We start from the raw sequence: 21,106 nt of genomic DNA on the forward strand, positions 1-21,106 counted from the left end.
GTCCAAAGCCTTCCGGAAATCTGAAATACGGAATTGACTTGAGATCCCCGACGGATATCACTCGTTACTTTGTGTGTACAGCCACTTATATTTCACAATAGTGATATCTTCTGAATCTGTGCTGGTTGTGCATCAATAGATCACCAGTAGAAAAATACTCCTTTCAGAGCACAAAACAGGTGAATACTCTCCTATTTTAAAGACTGACTGAAAAGTGGGGTAATAGCTGCCTCATTTCTCTTCCCCAGCACCTTTAAAAATTTTCCCAGATATTTTGACATGCGAACATAATCACACTCTTTTTAACATGAAACCCACCTTTCACTCTCACAGGCTCCCCTAACTGTAACTTGCTCACACCCACTAGTCGATCACTGCAAGTCGTTCGTACACATCCACTCCCTCTTGCCCATTCTCTCTTACTCATTCGGCCCAACTCATTGTCATTATCTCTTTGTATCTTTCTGTTACTGTCTCGTGTATCACAGCCACATTCTCCTTCATTCTGTCCTACTACTACTGTCTGCTGTCACTGTCTCCCTCTTGCCCTCTCTTACTGCTACTATCTCATTCATTCCTCCCCACAGCTGCTGTCACTTCTCACTGTCACTATCTCTCTCTTCCTCATTCTCATTGACTCTGTATCTCATTATATCTGGCTCTCACATACTTAACTTTTTCTTTCTCTTTCTCTTTCTCTTTATTCCTCTCCCACTGGCACTGCCTCCTTCCACTCTTTTCCTAGGACTGCTATGTTCCACTGTCACTGTGTGCCTCTCTTTCTCTTACACCACCATTGTCTCCTTCAGTTTTTCTATACAACCACCACTATCTACAATCTTTCAGTATTTATTACTTCTCTGCCTCTTTCCCACGGCTATTGCCTTCTCTCTCAACATACAGAAACATAAAATTTTTGGAAAAATTATTGAAGGTGCTGAAGGAGGTAGAATGAGGTGCCTGGTACCACCTTTTCAGTCAGTGTTTTAATAACAAGGTGCACATTTGCCTTTTTTGTACTCCAATAGAAGCATTTTTCCACTGCTTCTCACTATTTTCACTGTTACAGCAGGGCATGTCATTCATACGAAAAGAACTTTACGGGTACGTAAAATTTTGATAGTTTACTTATGTGAAACTGAAACCGTGCAAAACTAACTATACACCAGTGACCAGATTTTATTTGCACAAAAATTTTGTATACTTCAGTACTACAACATGGGGTTCCCAGAACCCTACTGATGATAACTGACCCACTTTAAAACATATTTCTTCATACTCGGTTAATTTATAAACTACATTTTTTCCTCACACTAGATTTTAGGTGCATATTTTACATGTACAAGTTAGGCAACTTTGAACTTCTGTATTGGGAAATGGATAAAGATATCAAGAAAATTTTCAAGTCTGTTAGAGATCGTGATCTTAGGAATATATCGTAAAAAATTAAACCATCTGCTGTGCACAGCTGTCTTGGAAACTCTGGCTCGGTTTTGGTCTTGATAACAGATAAGGATTTATCAAAACAGAAAGATATCACTTCTAGGTAAATGCATAAAGCAGCAGTTCCCAGCGAATGGCCACCGGAAACCTGTGGCCGAGACACAACTGGACAGCCCAGTTGCCGAGTATGCTGCCTGACACGGCACGCTTTACTTCATTGATCGCTTCACAGCCTGTACCGTCAGGGTCCTTCCTACTGACACCAGCTTTTCTGAACTGTGCAGGTGGGAACTCTCCCTGCAGTATATCCTACGTTACTGTAGCCCTCCTGGCCCCAGCCTTCAACAGTCCCTGTCCGCCACGTACCTATCCCCTTCCCTGCTCACGCTCCATCACTACAGTGTCTTCTGTTCCACCTGCTAGTCATTAGTCTTTTTCTCCATTGCTTCTTCTCTCCTCCTTTCCCACTTGCCTTGCCTCCCCCTTAGCCCACCACACACACACACACACACACCAAAAAAGGTTTGTAATATCATAGAGTTTACTACAATGGCTTCCTGTAGTACACCCATTGAGGTATGTACAGTATCTTATTAACAAAATAAACATAATTCCTTCTGAAAACAAGAACAATTTTGGTTAATTACAAAAAATCATTACAAAACAAAGCAAGCAACATGATGTGATTATCAGTCTTTTGTATGTCGTCCCCACACACGGACGAGTTCTTCCACTCTGCGAGGCATAATCTGGATGAGACCGTCAAGTTTATCTTGGGGTATGACGTCCCTTTCCTCAATGGCAGCTTCAGTGAGGTCCTGAAGATCGTCAAGTTGATTTGGATGCGGTGCAATGGCCACCTTCAACAGGTCCCGTGGGTGCTCAATTGCATTTGTGTTAGGGACTGTGCTGGCCAATGCACTCTGTTGATGAAGCATCTTTGAGGATACTGAGACACTGCTAGAGTATGGTGTGACCTCACACTGTCAGTGACTAGGATGAAGTTGTCACTGACTTCACACCTGTAGGGTCTTGCAATCATTTTGAAGACCTCTCGGAGGTATCAGAAACCAGTCAAACTGATGCAGGTGTCACTTACGGGGTACGCCATCCTATCATTATTGCCGCTCAGAACATTATACTCCCACCTCCAAACGGATGGGATTCCTGAACATATCAGCATCCTGGTGCCATCTAACAGTCCTCCACGCCCTAACAAGTTTAGTGTCTGGTCACAAACCAATCCTGGTCTCATCAGCAAATATGACATTACTCCTTTCTCCAATGGTCCAATGTTGACGTGCAAGAGCCCACGTCCCTCAATGGCATCAGTTTTGTTGGCTCAGTGCAAAACTTCTCACTGCTCTTCTCGAATGAAGACCACCCTGATGCAACATTCTACGCACTATTTGGTCTGAGATAAGAATGCCCGTTGCCTGAGAGAAGTCATTTCCATTATTTCTGGCACCTGATGTCAGGTGCCTGCAGCTCGACAGCTCGAGGTAATCACCTTGCGTTGGTGGTGTCACACGAGGACAAACACTGCGAGGTCCGTCCTTTACGTTTCCCATCACTCCGTGCTTTCTCCACACCTTAGACCACTTTGAGTGACATGTAACTGATCGGCAACATCTTGCTATGTATGGCCTGCTCAACGTAAAGCCACTACCCTGACTCTATCAAAGTACTGTATGCCTCAACGTGGCATGTTACTGCAGTGCTGAACACAAAATGAATGTAGCTGTTGTTGACACTGGATTGCTTACTGTGTGATGCTGCAGCAACAGATTGTTTACGAGATCTGTTCAAAAAACATTCATAATTTCACACCAATGGTGTGTTGGAGTGAAATCTAAAAAAAAGACTATGTATGCAGTGTTTAAAAACAAAGAAAAGGCTGTAGACATGGAGTTAGATGTTGATGGAACAAGGCTTGAAGAAGTAGAATCTGCTAGATTCTTAGGTATTCTTGTGGATAATGAACCAAAATGGAAAACACATTAATAATGTCTGTAAGAAACTGAGCTCTGTCATATTCTTAATGATGCAGCTATCACAGTATTCAGACAAGAAACTTCTGTGTACAGTGTATCATGGACTTTTCGAACCATACTTACAGTATGGAGTGACTGTGTGGGGAAACTCAAACAAACAAGAGACAAAACGAGTGTTCACATTGCAAAAAAAAGCAATTAGGACCATTTTAAAAAGAAAGACCTCTGAAATGTGCAGAAACTGTTTCAAGAATTTAGGTATCTTAACATTTTCATCGTTGTATATATACAAAACAATAATGTACATCACAAAAGGTAGTGAGGACTAGATTACAAAAGCTAGTGCACACGCACAATACAAGAAGGAAGAATGAAGTACGGAGAATACCCCACCGACTGGCAATGCTAGAAAAAGGACCCCAGTACTCTGGTATCAGACTACTAAGAAGTCTGCCCAAAAACCTGCAAGATAGTGTACTTCACAATGACTTTCCAAAGAAACTTAAAGACTATCTCATTGAAAAAGAGTTTTACACAATACTTATGCCATTAAATTTGTATATATTGTTATTCATTATCAGTGATGTAAAAATGTAAGCCAAAGGTGTAGCAAAATAAGTGGTAATGAATGTTAATACTTTGACATGTCCTATATTACACGTACATTTACTGCACAAAATGTAATCTTACAGGATCAAATAAAATTCAATTCAATTCAAGTGCTGTTGGCATCTCTGCACATGCCTGTATTTAATATGTAAGTGCCAGAAGGTTCATTGTTGTATGTCTGTTAATTATAGTTCAGTGCCGTGTTGAGTAGAACGTTATGTCATATAGTTTATGAAGTTTGAGATGTCAGAGTCAGAGGAGTAATGAATGCATCTGCATGAAATTGTGTGTGAAACTCAAAAAACCCTTAACAGAGACAAACTAAATGATGCAGGAAGCATACGGTAATGACAGTGTAAGCAGTATTCAAGTGTTACAAATGGTTCACACAGTTAAAAAATGGCGGGACAGATGTTAAAGATGACCCTACTTCAGAACACCCTTCGATCTCTACTGACAACGCTCATGTCAGGAATGTCAACGAAATTGTGCATGACAATCGCAGATCGATTGTTCAAGAGGTTGCAGGAGAATGTAGCATTTCAGTTGGTTCATGTCACAAAATCCTGACACAGCATTTTGGAACACACAGTATTGTCGCCTAGATCGTCCTACGACTCACGAGTCAAGACTCGAAAGACCCTCGTCTCGCTATATGTGATGAGCTTTTGGACCGTGCAAATGGAAATGAGATGTTCCTTGAGAATCCTGACTGGGTGGTGAGACGTGGGTCTACAGTTAGGATGTTGAGACAAAGATTCAATCTTCACAATGGGTCAGGAAAGGTTCTGGGAGGGGTGCAAGCGTTGGGAGGTTGTCAGGTCAGGTAAAATGTCAAAGTCATGCTGATAGTTTTCTTTGATTTTGAAGGATTACTTCATCATGAATTCGTGCCATAGGGGGACACTGTTAACTGATGTTACTAACGGGACATACTGCAAAGCTGGCGAGAAAATGTGAGAGCGGCCTGAAATGTGGCGAAACAATTCGTGGCTCTTACATCACAATAACACACCCACGTGACTATTGTACAAAAAATGAAATCACTGTGCTGCCTCATCCTCCGTACTCTCCAGACCTGGCTCCTGTGGACTTTGTTTTATTTCCAAAGTTGAAAACTCCACTGAAAGGACAACAATTTGTAACAATAGACGAGATAAAATAAAGTTTGCAGACAGTGCCACATGCAATCCAGCTAGAGATGTACCAAGGCAGCTTCCAGAAGAGCAGACGGCATTGGGGGTGGTGTATTGTGGAGGAGAGTATTTCGAGGGAGATCGCGCACAATAAGTGAAAGGTAAGATTAGAAAAATTTTGTGGACAAAGTTCCAGAATTTTCTGAATGCACCTCCCACATGACTGGGAAATGGTCAAAGAGCATGTCAGTAGTAAACACCATCCAGTATACAGGGTGTTACAAAAACGTACGGCCAAACTTTCAGGAAACTTTCCTCACACACAAATAAAGAAAAGACGTATCCGGAAACAGTTAATTTCCATGTTAGAGCCCACTTTAGTTTCGTCAGTATGTACTGTACTTCCTCAATTCACTGCCAGTTGGTCCAATTGAAGGAAGGTAATGCTGACTTCGGTGCTTGGTTGACATGCTACTCATTGCTCTACAATACTAGCATCAAGCACATCAGCACAGAGCATCAACAGGTTAGTGTTCATCACGAACATGGTTTTGCAGTCAGTGAAATCTTTACAAATGTGGAGTTGGCAGATGCCAATTTCATGTATGGATTAGCACGGGGCTATAGCCGTGGCACGGTATGTTTTGTATCGAAACAGATTTCCAGAACGAAGGTGTCCTGAGAGGAAGACGTTCAAAGCAATTGAGCGGTGTCTTAGGGAGCATGGAACATTCCAGCCTACGACTCGCAACTGGGGAAGACCTAGAACGATGAGGACACCTGCAATGTACAAGGCAATTCTTCGTGCAGTTGACGATAACCCTAATGTCAACGTCAGAGAAGTTGCTGCTGTACAAGGTAACATTGACCACGTCACTGTACAGAGAGTGCTACAGGAGAATCAGTTGTTTCCGTACCGTGTACAGCGTGTGCAGGCACTATCAGCAGCTGATTGGCCTCCACAGGTACACTTCTGCGATGGTTCATCCGACAATGTGTCAATCCTCATTTCAGTGCAAATGTTCTCTTTACGGATGAGGGTTCATTCCAACGCGATCAAATTCTAAATTTTCACAATCAACGTGTGTGGGCTGACGAGAATCCGCACGCAATTGTGCAATCATGTCATAAACAAAGATTTTCTGTGAACGTTTGGGCAGGTATTGTTGGTGATGTCTCGATTGGGCGCCATGTTCTTCCACCTACGCTCAATGGAGCACATTATTATGATTTCATATGGGATACTCTACCTGTGCTCCTAGGACATGTGCCTTTACAAGTACGACACAACATGTGGTTCATGCATGATGGAGCTCCTGCACATTTCAGTCCAAGTGTTCTTAAGCCTCTCAATAACAGATTCGGTGACCGACGGATTGGTAGAGGCGGACCAATTCCGTGGCCTCCACGCTCTCCTGACCTCAACCCTCTCGACTTTCATTTATGGGGGCATTTGAAAGCTCTCGTCTACACAACCCCGTTACCAAATATAGAGACTCTTCGTACTCGTATTATGGACGGCTGTGATACAATACGCCATTCTCCAGGGCTGCATCAGCGCATCAGGGATTCCGTGCGACGAAGGGTGGATGCACGTATCCTCACTAACAGAGGACATTTTGAACATTTCCTGTAAGAAAGTGTTTGAAGTCACGCTGGTACGTTCTGTTGCTGTGTGTTTCCATTCCATGATTAATGTGATTTGAAGAGAAGTAATAAAATGATCTCTAACATGGAAAGTAAGCGTTTACGGACACATGTCCACATAACATATTTTCTTTCTTTGTGTGTGAGGAATGTTTCCTGAAAGTTTGGCCGCACCTTTTTGTAACACCCTGTATATGGGCTCTAACTGGATAGTTCATGAAGTGCCTAGGTCAACGATACCTTTAGCAAAATAGACTACATTTTATGATAGTATTCCAAACTTCTGTTGGGCAGTTCTGGCTAATGCTCTCAGCTCACAGTTGAGAGACTAAGGTTGAATTCTCTTACAATTATATGAGAACTCAAAATTGAGTGATCAATGTTAAAGAGAACTCGGTGGGATTTTTGACATTGTAATCTGCAAGACCACCAATATCTGGATTACAACTGGTTAGTTTTAGCCTCAAATCATTATCTAGATTCAATATATTGCTGTACTTAATTTCAAAAAGACATAACACTTAAAAGGCTCATTCACATAGATAGTTTGTTGAAAATCCCAATCACGTGTCTCAGTGAACAGTAATTCAGCAACTTCTCCATGAGGACTAAGTTAAGCAATGTAGTGGCTAAGGTACTCGACTCACATTTGAGAAGCTAGGGTTAAATTCTCAGGTTGGCCATCCAGATAATAGGTTTCCTGCTGTCATCCACATCACTCCACGTAAAAGCCGGGAGTGGACAAGACGTAATACCTGACCATCTTTCCTTCTTCTTGTGTCACAATATTAACTGAGCAAAATTCAAGTGAGTTGTTCTTGTGAACACCTGTGTCCAAGAAACTATCAACTCAACAAATTGCATTGGATTGTGGCACACACTTTGTTTACACCACAAGCAGGCAGCTCCAGCCTCTTACTAGCCCTGTAGTGCTGTCAGTAGGAGTGTACACTTCTAGGCACCTGGTGGCACAAAAAACTAATAATTTTCCATATAAAAAAATACTGGCAGTCCACCTATGCAGCCTGTTTTCATCTATTATTTCTGTGGTTTTCTTATTCTTTTTTTTATTTACATTTTACTTTTTTTTAAACTGGGTAGTTTCCGACATGACAATATGGACCACTCGTTTGTGATTTTTATAGGAGAGTGATGTGGCATTTCAACTCTTATTCGATTCTGCACTTGCCGATCTTGATGACCGACGAGTGAAACCCGGAAACTCCTGATAATTTTCATCTTGTCTTCGATTATCGGTCCAGCACTAATGGCCCAGTGCAACCGCCCACAATTCAGCCACAGCCCAGGGGTTGGGAACCTCTGGCCTAAGGAATATACTGTTCAAATACGAGCATTTTGTTGCATTAGTTATTTAGGTGTCTCCTGCCAACCGTGAAGAAATTGTAAAAAGTACTTTTTTGGGTTTTCTCAGGGACTATCCATGAACTAAATGGTGTTTCCACGAGCTCCTTAAAGTACAACAGAGACCATTTTTAGTGCAGAAAGTACCAGCTGATTTGCTCCATTTGCCTATGCTGGAGGACATGTGTAATCTCCAAACTTTGACCCTGTAAAGTACAATAGTTACAGTAAGATGATCCTTCCATTGGGTATACAAACGGTTCCTTGCCCAAATGCTATCCACAATAGGTGACTACCTTTCTATCATTAATAGAACCCGACGTACGAGTCCCGGACAAATCTTGGTTTTATGTGTGATGTTGTGGAACATATTGGAAGCACATGTTGTCATACACATACCGATTTTGTTAAAGATATTTCATAAAGTTGAAATACAGTGGAGAACTGCATTACAGATCTATGTGAACAATCTAGTTATACAGTTCAGTGGGTTACTTCTATTTCCTTACTTGCATATTGGCGTGACCTGTGTGACTTTACAGTCTTTAGGTCTGCTGAGTGAGCTGATGTGTATGACTGCTGAAAACATAGCTAATTATTTTAACAGAAACTTCCATCAGTTTCTGGTAGAACAACATTATAATAAATGAAAAACACCAGTTAGCTTTTGTTGTACAGTATTTATTAATTTTTATTGTGTTAAGGCCTTCTGTTCACTGGTACTTGTATTCATGGCCATGTTTAACACCTCCTGTTGTTGTCTCATCAAATATTGTTAATATTTTACTTGGTTCATTTATTTAATGCAAACTGTTACGTAGCCACAGTTTTGAATGTAATGTTAATGTTAAAATGCAGTATCACTACACACTCAAAGATTGCATTTGCAATTTTTTCCCTCAAACGCCTCCATTTTCTTGTATTTATTTATTTATTTCTGTTTATCTTATTGATGTTGCTTAAATTCCTTATGTATTCTGTAGTTACACTGATAATTGTTTCTTCTTTTAATTGGTTTGTGTATCACTTTCCATGTTTTGTACCTCCTGATTTAGCCTTGTCAAGTACTAATTTTATTTTATTAGTTTTGTTTATTAATAGAAACTTACGTAGGCATGCTGTTCCTATTTTGTGTTAAAAGTTTTTCCTGTCTACTCCATTTTTATCTATTTACTGTTCAATTTTTTTACTTTTTCATTGCATTACCACTACACTGTCATATATGTTACTGTATGTTTCTGCTTGAGTCTAGATATCTTAGTTCTCTTCCAATGTCGTTTGCAAACACTAACTTCTTTGGTGACGATACTCGGTAAGTGTCTGAAGATGGCCTTTTACGCCGAAAACCGGTTAACAAAATAAAAATGAATACTGTAGAACAAAAGCAAATTGGTGCTGTTCATTTATCAACACAGCTAATTCATTAGCGCACTCTAACAGGTACACAATCTGGACTGGAAGACTAGACTTTTTTAAGTGACATGACTTTGCTACATTGAGGTTATCTGCTTGAAAATTACTCATGCTAGCAACTATTCTCGACTTGAATTCTGGAATATTTACAGCGTCTTTTATGATTAAAGAATGCCCTCCCTCTCTTTCTGTCAGTGTCTACTCCACTTCTATCAACCTTAATCTACCTCCAATTCTTTGTCAACAGCCACAATATCCACAAAATTCTTCTGATTTGTAGGCAATGTTAGGGGAAAAAAACAATGTTTTGAAGTGTCCTTCATTACCAAGACATGTAATATTGTTCTAACACCACTTTAACAGATACAAGTTGTATGCTAGGTAAGTGTGGTACTTCAGGGGATGAAATGAAGGTTGACAATTTTCCTACGCTCTTGTTAAGAGATAATAGGTGCACATCTGTGGACACAAACACACTATTCATTGCAACTGTTAGCAACAACAGAACTGTTAGTTCAATCCAATGTCATATATTTGGTTACAAATTGTTGGATGCCGATGATACATACAATAAAGACAGTCACATACACACGTTAACTGGTGGGAGACCATCGATATCACTACACATATAGCTTCAGGGCGCCAGCATGTATCTCGAGCAGCACTGACCCAATAGTCCTACATACCTTCCCTGTTAATTACTTTATTTATTATCTAAAATTACATTAGTATAAACTGAATGACATAATCACATTTAATTTTTATTTATTATCAGCATAAATCCACTAGAACTTAGTTTATTTCACCATTGTAGAAGCAATGTTGAGTAACTGATGCTCTGTCAATTTCTGGGTAAATACAAAAGGACACACAGAGACAGCACGTTTTTGCTCCTCGTTACGCATCTATCTGTGTCGGACACCAGTTTTCAAGAAAAAGCTTCAGCTGATGGGAATAAACAGTGATTCACAAGACAATCTTTTTATTCTGAGATAAATCAGGCTCATTTGAAAGTAGTGTGCAAAAGTTGAGACTTGTTTTTGAGAGTGATGTACACCAGCTAGAAACTGCTCAGATACTGAAACTCTGCGGCCTTCCTTCATTTCACTGTCTTCCCACTTCAGAATTTACACCTTTTTTTAATCTTCCATGACTTGTGTGGTTTTTTTCAGCTCCATTTCCATTGTAATGAATTGGAATTTGTTATACCCACTGTAACACTGAGTGCATTGAGTCAAGTAGGTCAACTGGCCTAAATCTGAAGTCAGTTACGCAGTATTAGTTATTCAACAGCAATATATTAAACCTTGAAACGAGGTGTGCACAGAGTTAGAGTAGTAATTGCTGAAGCACGAGATGGAGACTGCTGCTGAGGCGTTCATGCACTTCTGTGAAAACACCACCACACACGGATTACACCTTAGGCACGTTCTGACTGGCTGACTGCTGACTATGAGAGGCAATGCTAGGGAAAAGCGAATGCCACGTCGCCGATCCCTCCAGCTGTTACTGCCAACATACGAATACCAGTAGTCTCGTTGCTTCTCTATTCTAGCAACTCCTCATCTGGCCTCACGAGGCGGAGCGAAAGCCATTCCAGACCTCCCTACCTCGGGGAAAATCTGAGGTGGTACCGCGAAGAGAATCCAGGTTCTCCCGCACCAAAAACTGTTTGGCCAGGGATGTATTGTTTAGTATTTGATTAGCGTGTGGCATTTTAGACTGTCAATAGTACTTACCACTTAAGTTCGGATAAAAGCCCCTGTGATGTTTACGAGCAGAATTCTGCACACCATTTTAGATTTTGCATTCTGTCACAACAGCACCTCAGTTTAGGAACACACTCTCCCTCTCACGTCAGTCAGTAGATCGAGTCCCACTCGGAGAATGCGACTGTTCAATTCTTTGATGCAAAATCGAATCCGGAGTGGGACCACCCTCATTAAATGAAAGTTTAATAAACTTTATTTGTTGCTCTCCTAACAAAGAGATATTATACAGCTATGCTATAAGAAACGAGATATGCAGAGACATATTTTGAATGCAGGATCTTACCGTAAAGGGTGTGAAGAGCCGTCTGAGGATGTTGCTCCCTGAAACAGAGAAAAAAAAAACTTTCTAGAATCTGGTGACATACCTACAACCACATAGATAGTGTGGAAGACACTGTGCACTGCATGGCAGAGGGAGAGAAATTTGATCAAGTTCCCAAACTGGTGTGGCTGCTCCTCCCCCTTCCTGACACATTTTTCCCCAAATGGAAGGTTTTGTGAATCACAATGTATCAAGACAACAGATGATCATGGAAATATAAACAGTAGCCTTCGGTGCACACGGCGTCAACCTCGTTAAAATGCTTCTCGCTGCACCACCACACCATCCTACAGGGTTTACAGGCTGAAAGAGAGGTAGTAGCAGCCCACTTCCGACTGACAATATCGTGATGATACGTAGATTTCAGCTTAATGTTTAATGTCTCTTAGACTTTTAAGGGTGACTTCCTGTATGCTCTGCCTTGAAATGGGGGAACTATCATTGAATCCCCTTGAATCGACACCTACATGGATACTCTGCAAATAACATTTAAGAGCCCAGCACAGGGTTCATCGAACCACCTTCACAATTTTCTCTGTTATTCCAATCTCGTATAGCGCGCGGAGAGAACGAACACCCATATCTTTCCGTACGAGCTCTGATTTCCCTTATTTTATCATGGTGATCATTTCTCTCTATGCAGGTCAATGTCGTCAAAATATTTTCGCATTCGGAAGAGAAAGTTGGTGTTCAGAATTTCAGGAGAAAATTCCATAGCAATGGAAAATGCCTATTATAAAATTATGTCCAACCCAAATCCTGTATCATTTCAGTGACACACACACTCCCATATTTTGTGATAATATAAACCGTGCTCCCTTTCTTTGAACTTTTTCGATGTACTCCATCAGTCCGATCTGGTAAGGATCCTACACCATGCAGAAGTATTCTAAAAGAGGATGGACAAGTATAGTGTAGATCTGTTACCTTTTCTAAGTGTCCCGCCAATAAAACACAATCTTTGGTCAGCCTTCCCCACAACATTTTCAGTGTGTTCCCTCCAATTTAGGTTCTTCGTAAGTGTAATTCCTAGGTATTCAGTTGAATTCTTGGCCTTTAGATTTGACTGATATATTGTATAACCGAAGTTAAACGAATTCCTTTTAGCATTCGTGTGGATGACCTCACACTTTTCGTTATTTAGGACCAACTGGCAATTTTCGCATCATTCAGATATCTTTTCTAAGTTGTTTTTCAATTTATTTTGATATTCTGATGACTTTATATTAGTCGATAAATGACAGCGTCATCTGCAAACAATCTAAGACGGTTGTTCTTACTGTCTCAAAAATCATTTATATAGATAAGGAACAGCACAGGGCCTACACCACTACATTGGGGAATGCCAGAAATCACTTCTGTTTTACTCAATGACTTTCCCTCAATTACTACGAACTGTGACCTTCCTGATAGGAAGTCACACACACAGTCGCATAACTGAGATGATTTCCATAAGCACGCAATTTCACTACAAGTCGCTTGTGTGGTACAGTGTCAAAAGCCTTCCGGAAATCCAGAAATACGGAATTAATCTGAATTCCCTTGTCAACAGCAATCAACACTTCATGCAAATAAAGAGCTAGTTGTGTTTCACAATAACAATGTTTTCTAAACCTGTGTTGACTGTATGTTAATAGACAGTTTTCTTCAAGGTAATTCATAAATGTTCGAACAAGTAATGCTGCCTATTTTTAAGCACAACCAGATCTGAGTATCATTCCAGGTAAGGAAATTATTACTAAAAGGGGTGCCTATAAGTTAACGCAAAGAGAGAGAGAGAGAGAGAGAGAGAGAGAGAGAGAGAGAGAGAGAGAGAGAGAGAGGGGGGGGGGGGGGGGGAAGAAGAAGAAGTTATATTACACACACACATTAAAAAAAGTAGATCACATATTACGAGATGCTGGTATTGACCAAAACAAGGCAAAAATATCCAGTAAACGTGTGCTCTAAAATGCAAAGCTTAAGAAGCAAGAGTACGTAATTTCACTCCTGTGAGTAATATCTCTTCTACTGCAAACTCTTTGCTATTATAAACGACCTACAGAATGCGGTAAACAATAAGGACACATTGCTCTCCTACCGTCCATGGAAACTTCTGTTAGTGTTATTATTATAGCCCATTTTCACAGTTCTGGGCAAGTGCAATGCGTACATTAATGCTAGTGGAATCAGTTTTTGTTGCAATCGGCTTGTGAAATGCTAGTTTCTGGAAAAGACTGATGAATAACTGCACAATTGGTACTGAGCAGTCCGGATATTTGCCAATATACAAGACATGGGCTTCACAGATGCTTCCATTTGCTAGACCACAACAAATCATGACATCTGCTATTTCCCATGTGGAGTAACAGATTTCCGTTATGCTTATAAGTGCAAAGACAAAACTACTGTGTAAAACAATTTCTCAAACTTTTCAAAACATTAACTGGTTCCATTAGAACTAATGTATGCACCGCAATTACTCAGAACTGTGTACGACCAAGCGAGGTGGCGCAGTGGTTAGCACACTGGAGTCACATTTGTGGGGACAACGGTTCAAATATTTCTTCTGGCCATCTCGATTTAGGTTTTCGATGGTTTCCCTAAATTGCTTCAGGCAAATGCTGGGATGGTTCCTTTGAAAGGGCATGGCCAATTTCCTTCCCCATCCTTCTCACATTGAAGATGTGTGGAAAATCTTACCACTTACATTGGTGAAATGTCAACACATGTATAGGAAACATCTCATTGCCATAATATATGGATGAAATTTCAATACAGGAGCCTCTGAGCTTAAGCGTTGTTGTGAACTACATGACGTGGACTCCAGAGCTTAAGTGTTCTTGTGAAATTCATACAATTACCCTGTCTTGTTGTCAATTTTACATGAAATTATGATATTTACTTAGGGTGTCAGAGCTCATGCATTGTTGTGAAATAGTTTGTGAAGTCACATGCCCTTTGTTACTCTCGGCTCACTTATGCCAATGGATGGTGTAACACTTGTGTTAACAGTAGAGAGCAATTGCTTAAAAGTGAAAATGGATCAGAATAATTGAGGTGTGACCTCAGGAAGCAGCTGAATGCCCATACACCCTCTACTAAAATGTACCACTCACAGCCACATATGTGACTTAACAGCAGTGGAAAGTGGTCATAAAATGATCCTAAATGACGGTGATTGGAGATAAATGTAATGATTTGCCAGTGTCAGTCTGTTTGAAATGTGACAGAAATTGCTGGAATCAGTAAAGGAACATTTCACCTACACCTGTCCCACAGCAAACATTGTGAAGCTAATTACATACAGCTGACATTTGAAGTTTTGCAAAAGGACACTGCTTACAGTGACACATATGACTGCATGTTATCAGTGGGTCAATCGGCACAGAGATTGCAAAGCAGTTAACTGGAGACATGTAGTGTGACCTGACAAGTTGAGATTTTGCCTCTTTTCTAATGATGCGAGGAATTGGGTGCACCTAGACCGTACTTCAGGCCACAGGTGGATTTGTGATGGTGTAGTGGTGTTTACTGCACTGTGGCTCCGACCCAATCGTTCAAATTAACGTGGATGTGAACCAGGATGATTATCTTAGCCCTTTTTTTTTCAATCTTTGGGATGAATGTGCTGCGGACAGTTCACAGTCTTCCAAAATGACAACAGTCATGCTTACAGGGCTGTGTGCATACATTTCCGGTCTGACAAACACCCGGGCGCTCCACTGCACCTCAAGTGGCCTGGTAAATAGCGCAATCTTAACACTGTCTTCAATTTCAAATGCTATGCTTGTTTTAAATCGGTTTCTTATATTGTTTTGTCCAAATAAGTACTCCTCTCCATTAGGTCTGTATACATCACTCAAAGTTGAAACATTGCATTATTGTACTGTGCCTTTCACTGTTGCTTTCCCGAAGGCATTTCTCAGTGCAACCTTTCCAACATATGGCCTCTGCAGTGCCTGCCCACCGTCACCCGCACACTTTTTTCGAGTGGAAACACAAAGTAGCCACAATAACTGCGGTACCCCACTATGTCTGATGGTAGCTATATTACGGTTGGGTAAGTGTGGGTCTCCCCTGTTTATCTGGTGCGACCTTTCCAACCTGCAGAAATTTTAAGTACCTGTTTTTGTGAAACTGTGAAAACAGATATGTGTTAGGTATATTTACACACCCGCAAGTTTGATTTGTAATCACGAGAAATCAGAGCTTCAGTCATCAACAGGCATTGAAGTAAACCAATGGAGAAGGTGGAAAACTTGTCAAACCAGTACTCGAACCCCGATACTCTGCTTCTCTAGAACGATTGCCTTAACTACCTCTGCCATGCAGAACAACTTAACGTCCAACCCTTGTTTTCCACCTGTCACGTAAACGTAGCATATCTTTTACTAGCCCCGCTGCTTGTAGCATTCGCTAAGTCCCGCAGGGGTTTGGAACATATGGTGCATCTGCATTAAACATTTCTTTATATAAATTTCTGACTTCCGACTAAAAAAAAGAAAAGAAAAAAGTGAAAGAGAAAAAAACTCTGAGAAAGTCCGTTTTTGGCAATGCAAATGAATTTTTGCAAACAGTACTCATCAGTTTGGATTCCATAGAAATATCGGAACACGTGAGGCAATACTGACCTTACGACTTATCTTAGAAGAAAGATTAAGGAAAGACAAACCTACGTTTCTAGCATTTGTAGACTTAGAGAAAGCTTTTGACAATGTTGACTGGAATACTCTCTTTCAAATTCTTAAGGTGGCAGGGGTAAGATACAGGGAGCGAAAGGCTATTTACAATTTGTACAGAAACCAGATGGCAGTTATACGAGTCGAGGGGCATGCAAGGGAAGCAGTGGTTGGGAAGGGAGTGAGACAGGGTTGTAGCCTCTCCCCAATGTTATTCAATCTGTATATTGAGCAAGCAGTGAAGGAAACAAAAGAAAAATTCGGAGTAGGTATTAAAATCCATGGAGAAGAAATAAAAACTTTGAGGTTTGCCGATGACATCATAATTATGTCAGAGACAGCAAAGGACTTGGAAGAGCAGTTGAACGGAATGGAGAGTGTCTTGAAAGGAGGGTATAAAATGAACATCAACAAAAGCAAAATGAGAATAATGGAATGTAGTCGAATTAAGTCGGGTAATGTGAAGGAATTAGATTAGGAAATGAGACACTTAAAGTAGTAAAGGAGTTTTACTGGCGGTGCTGAACAGTATTAGCATCACGTCTCCAGGGTGTAAATAATTTTATGTCAAGCATGCTTAAGGACTGAAAAATACTGTAGCTCATTTTAGAAGAACATATGAGGGATGTTCAATAAGTAAAGCAACACATTTTCTTTCTGAATGCAGGTTGGTTTTACTCAGAATTCCAGTACACCATGTCGTTCCCCACTCTTTTGGCTGCAACACCCTATTTTTCAACATAATCTCTGTCATTGTGTGGACCTGACATCACCTACATGGAGGGCCTGTAAGCCTACATACAAGGGTGAGTCAATTGTTATACGCAAAATAGTTATATAATTTTATTGTAATCAAACAGGAAACTTACAAGAACATCAGTTTTCAACATAGTCTCCGTGAGGTTCAACACACTTGGTCCGTCATTGAACAAGCTTCCTGATGCCCTCATAAATGAAGGTTCTCAGTTGAGTTGAGAGCCAGGAATGCTTCACTGCTTCGTCCGAGGCAAATCGATAGCCCCTTAATGCCCGTTTGAGTGGACCGAACAAGTGATGGTCAGAAGGAGCAAAATTGGGACTACATGGAGGATGATCCAGTACTTCAAATTTGAGTTTCTGGGGCGTTTTGGCAGTGTGGGAGGTAGTACGCATATGGGCATTGTCGTGCAAGAAAACAACACCTTTTGACAGCAATCCTTGGCATTTACTTCGAATTGCAGGCTTTAGCCTGGCAGTAGGCATCTCACTCTAACATACACTGTTTATTATTGTGCCCCTTTCCCCATAATGTTCCAGTACTGGACTTTGTGTGCCCCATAAAACCGTAAGCATCAGTTTTCCTGTGGACGGTTGGGTCTTTAACTTTTTCTTGCACGGCAAATTTGGACGTTTCCATTCCATACTCTGCCATATACTCTCTGGCTCGTAATTACGGATCCACATTTTGTCACCAGTAATGATCCTGTCTAAGAAGTTGTCCCCTTCGTTACCATAGCGATTTGTATGTTTTTTGCAGATGTTCGTTCACGTTTGTTTATGCAACTGTGTGAGTTGTTTTGGAACCCATCTTGCAGAAACTTTATGAAACCCACTTCTGTTGTGGTTGATTTTGTGGGCAGAACCATGACTAATTTGCAGACGATGTGCCACTTCATCAATAGTTAATTGTCTGTCCGAGAGAATCACTTCACCTAAATGCTGAATGGTTTCTTCATTTGTGGCGGTAAACAGTCATCCGGCTCCCCTATCGTGGGTAACATTCGTGCGACCATTTCGGAATCTTTCAATCCGTTCGTAGATACTCCGTAGTGGCAAAACACTGTTACCGTACTGTACCGAATCTCTTCAATGAATTTCGGCCCCGATACGCCTTCCGACCGCAAAAAAACAGATCACTGAACACGCTGATCTTCTTTGGTGTAAATAGACAGTGGAGCAGTGATAACTAAACTAACCTAGCAGCTCGAAAATTGCAAACATATAACAACAAACAAACAAAGATTGTCATCAACATAAAACAACAGTACTACCAAAATAAAGAAAAATATAACTAAATTGTGGATAATAATTGTCTTACCCTCTTAGTAGCACTCAACTGGTCGGCATCGCAGCCAACATCTTGCTGCATCAACAATTTCCCCATCAATCCTGCAGCATGCATTCTTCATTGGGCCAAAAAGTTGAAAGGTGCGACATGTGGACTATGGGGTGGATGAGAAAAAAAAGTCCACTGAAGTTTTGAGAGCTCCTCTTGGGAAGCCAGATTTGTGTGAGGCCTTGCATTCACACGGAGGAACAGGAGTTAACTGGCATTTTTATGGCAACAAACGTGCTGAAGTCATTCCTTCAATTTTCTGAGGGTAGCACATAGTTGATTGCCGCACTACGAGGAAGGATATCGAAAAACAATAAACCCTTCAGAATCCCGGAAGACCGTCGCCACGATTTTACTAGCTGAGGGAGCAGCCTTTTCTTCGGATAAGAGGTAGTGTGACGCCACTCCACAGATTGACATTTTTTTTCCGGTTCAAAGTAATAAAGCAATGTTTCATCACCTGTGACAATGCCCGACAAAAAATTGTCACGATGAGCCTCGTAATGCGCAAGAAATTCCACACAAGTTGTTTTTTTGTGCTCTTTACCAGTCTTCTGCTGGGCACCGAGAAACCGAGTGGGCACACACCTCCGAGTACTGGTGGACGAGTGGATCTACACGACTGACAGAGACATCCAGTCGAGCGGCGAGTTGTATGACTGTGACTTGTCAATCTCCTGAGACGAGAGTGTCCGCGCATTCGAGCATTGCAGCTGTGCGCTGCCGGCCGCCACGTGCGAGATCGGACAGGTTTGCGCAACCTGGTAGTGACGATGACAGATACTCTGCCCGACGACAAACCGCACTCTCGTTCACTGCCAGCTCTCCGTAGACATCTGCGAGCCCCTACGAGTATGTAATGCTCTCGTTTTCCACAAAAAGAAACTGAATGTTAGCTCTCTGCTCAGAATGCACCTCTGTTACAGTTATCATTTTGAAGACTACATATAGCACTGCCACCTATCGGAACTGCACAAAACTGTAGGAGCTGAAGCAGGAATATTCCACAATGTCTCACAAAAATACCGCATTTTTTCAACCAAAATTGTTAAAAAAATGTGTTTCATTACTTACTGAAAGGCCTCATTTAGCAGCTTCAACTGAAAGTGTCACTGAAACTATTTCACGGCATATATGGACTCACAGACACACTATTATCGTAACAATTTTCATTTATACAAATAAAGAATCAGATGTAAAACTATTGCAAGACCAAACACTGTGAACTGAATAATTTTTTATAGCTACATATATGAAACAACATAAAAATAGGAAAAAATACTATAAGTGTAGACTCACCAAGTCCACGAGGACGGGTTCGTCGGTTTCCACATATTCGACATACGATGCATTTGCCTGTAGAAAAAGAGGAAATACTAACTAACCGGCACCAGTCAGTTAAGGTAAAAATACAAACTGTAAAAGTAACCAGTATGTGCTTCCATTACACTACTCACGTACGATGGGCACCAGGTGATCTATTATTAATACAGATTAATATACGGTTTCTGATGTTTTTGAGGCACGATTGAAAAAGTTCTGGGAGAGCTATGCAGAGGGTATCTACAAAGACAATGGCATACTGAATGATAGTGCAATCAATTCTACAATACTGCTTCATTATTAGGAAGAAGGAAAAATAACAGACATCAAAGTAATGCAGAGATACACGACAAGAACGGCGACAGGTCTGTGAGGAAAGTGTGACAGATATCTTTAAGCAACTTCAGTCGGAAATGTTCAAAGGAAAGGCAACACTGTTCTTACTGTACGACTGAACAGATACTCGACACAGGCTGTGTAAAATTCAACTGTCACCATTGTATATCCCGTTTAGAGAGCACGGGTATAACATCAGTGCTTAGTGTGTGCGTAAGGACAGCTGCTTGCCCCTCATTCTGTATGCAGTTGGCATAGGAGAGAAAGTTATTGATACTGGTACACACTACACTCCACCACTTGCTACACAGTCGAATGCAAAGTACGTGCACAGATGCAGATGGATGGCACATTCTTTCAAATTTCCAGCCTTCACAAGGATGGGAAATCTGAAAACATCCCAGCAGCATCCAGAATGAAATTTTCACTCTGCAGCGGAGTGTGCACTGATATGAAATTTCCTGGCAGATTAACGCTGTGTGCCAGGCTGAGACACAAACTCAGGACCTTTGCCTTTTGTGGACAAGTACTCTACCGACAGCTACCAGAGCACGACTCATTACCTGCCCTCACTGGTTCACGCTTTCATGAAAGGCAAAGGTCTCGAGTTCAAATCTGGGCCCAGCAAACAGTTTTAATCTGCCAGGCAATTTCCTATCAGCACAAACTCCGTCGCAGAGCAAAAATTTCATTCTGGAAATATCCCCCATGTTGTGGCAAAGCTATGTCTCTGCAATATTGTTTCTTCCACGAATGCTAGTCTTGCAATATCCGCAGGAGTGCTTTTGTGAAGTTTGGAAGGCAGAAGATGAGGTGCCTGGTGGAAGCAAAGCTGTGAGGACAGGTTGTGAGACGGGCTCAGGTAGCTCAGTCGGCAGAGCACTTGCCCGCGAAAGGCAAAGGCCCCAGTGCGAGTCTCAGTCCAGCACACAGTTTTAATCTTCCAGGAAGTTTCATTTCATTCCAGCAGTATATTCATAGTAGTAACACCCC

At 41.2% G+C, this 21,106-nt stretch overlaps 1 protein-coding gene across 3 annotated transcripts in view; it reads right to left on the reverse strand.

The window, feature by feature from the left end:
* Positions 1-21,106, reverse strand: part of LOC126295221 (zinc finger protein 697-like) — a 138,354-nt gene that overhangs the window by 39,102 nt on the left and 78,146 nt on the right. For 2 of the 3 annotated variants that reach the window (XM_049987563.1, XM_049987561.1), the window contains 2 exons: positions 19,754-19,810; positions 11,660-11,697 (listed from right to left, as the gene is read on the reverse strand). In XM_049987563.1, coding sequence (XP_049843520.1) covers positions 11,660-11,697; positions 19,754-19,810 — 95 coding nt within the window. The remainder of the gene's footprint in view (positions 1-11,659; positions 11,698-19,753; positions 19,811-21,106) is intronic. The other variant, XM_049987562.1, reaches the window with a different exon arrangement.

The sequence above is a fragment of the Schistocerca gregaria genome, chromosome 11 (genome assembly GCF_023897955.1).
Source record: "Schistocerca gregaria isolate iqSchGreg1 chromosome 11, iqSchGreg1.2, whole genome shotgun sequence".
NCBI classification, from domain to species: domain Eukaryota; kingdom Metazoa; phylum Arthropoda; class Insecta; order Orthoptera; family Acrididae; genus Schistocerca; species Schistocerca gregaria.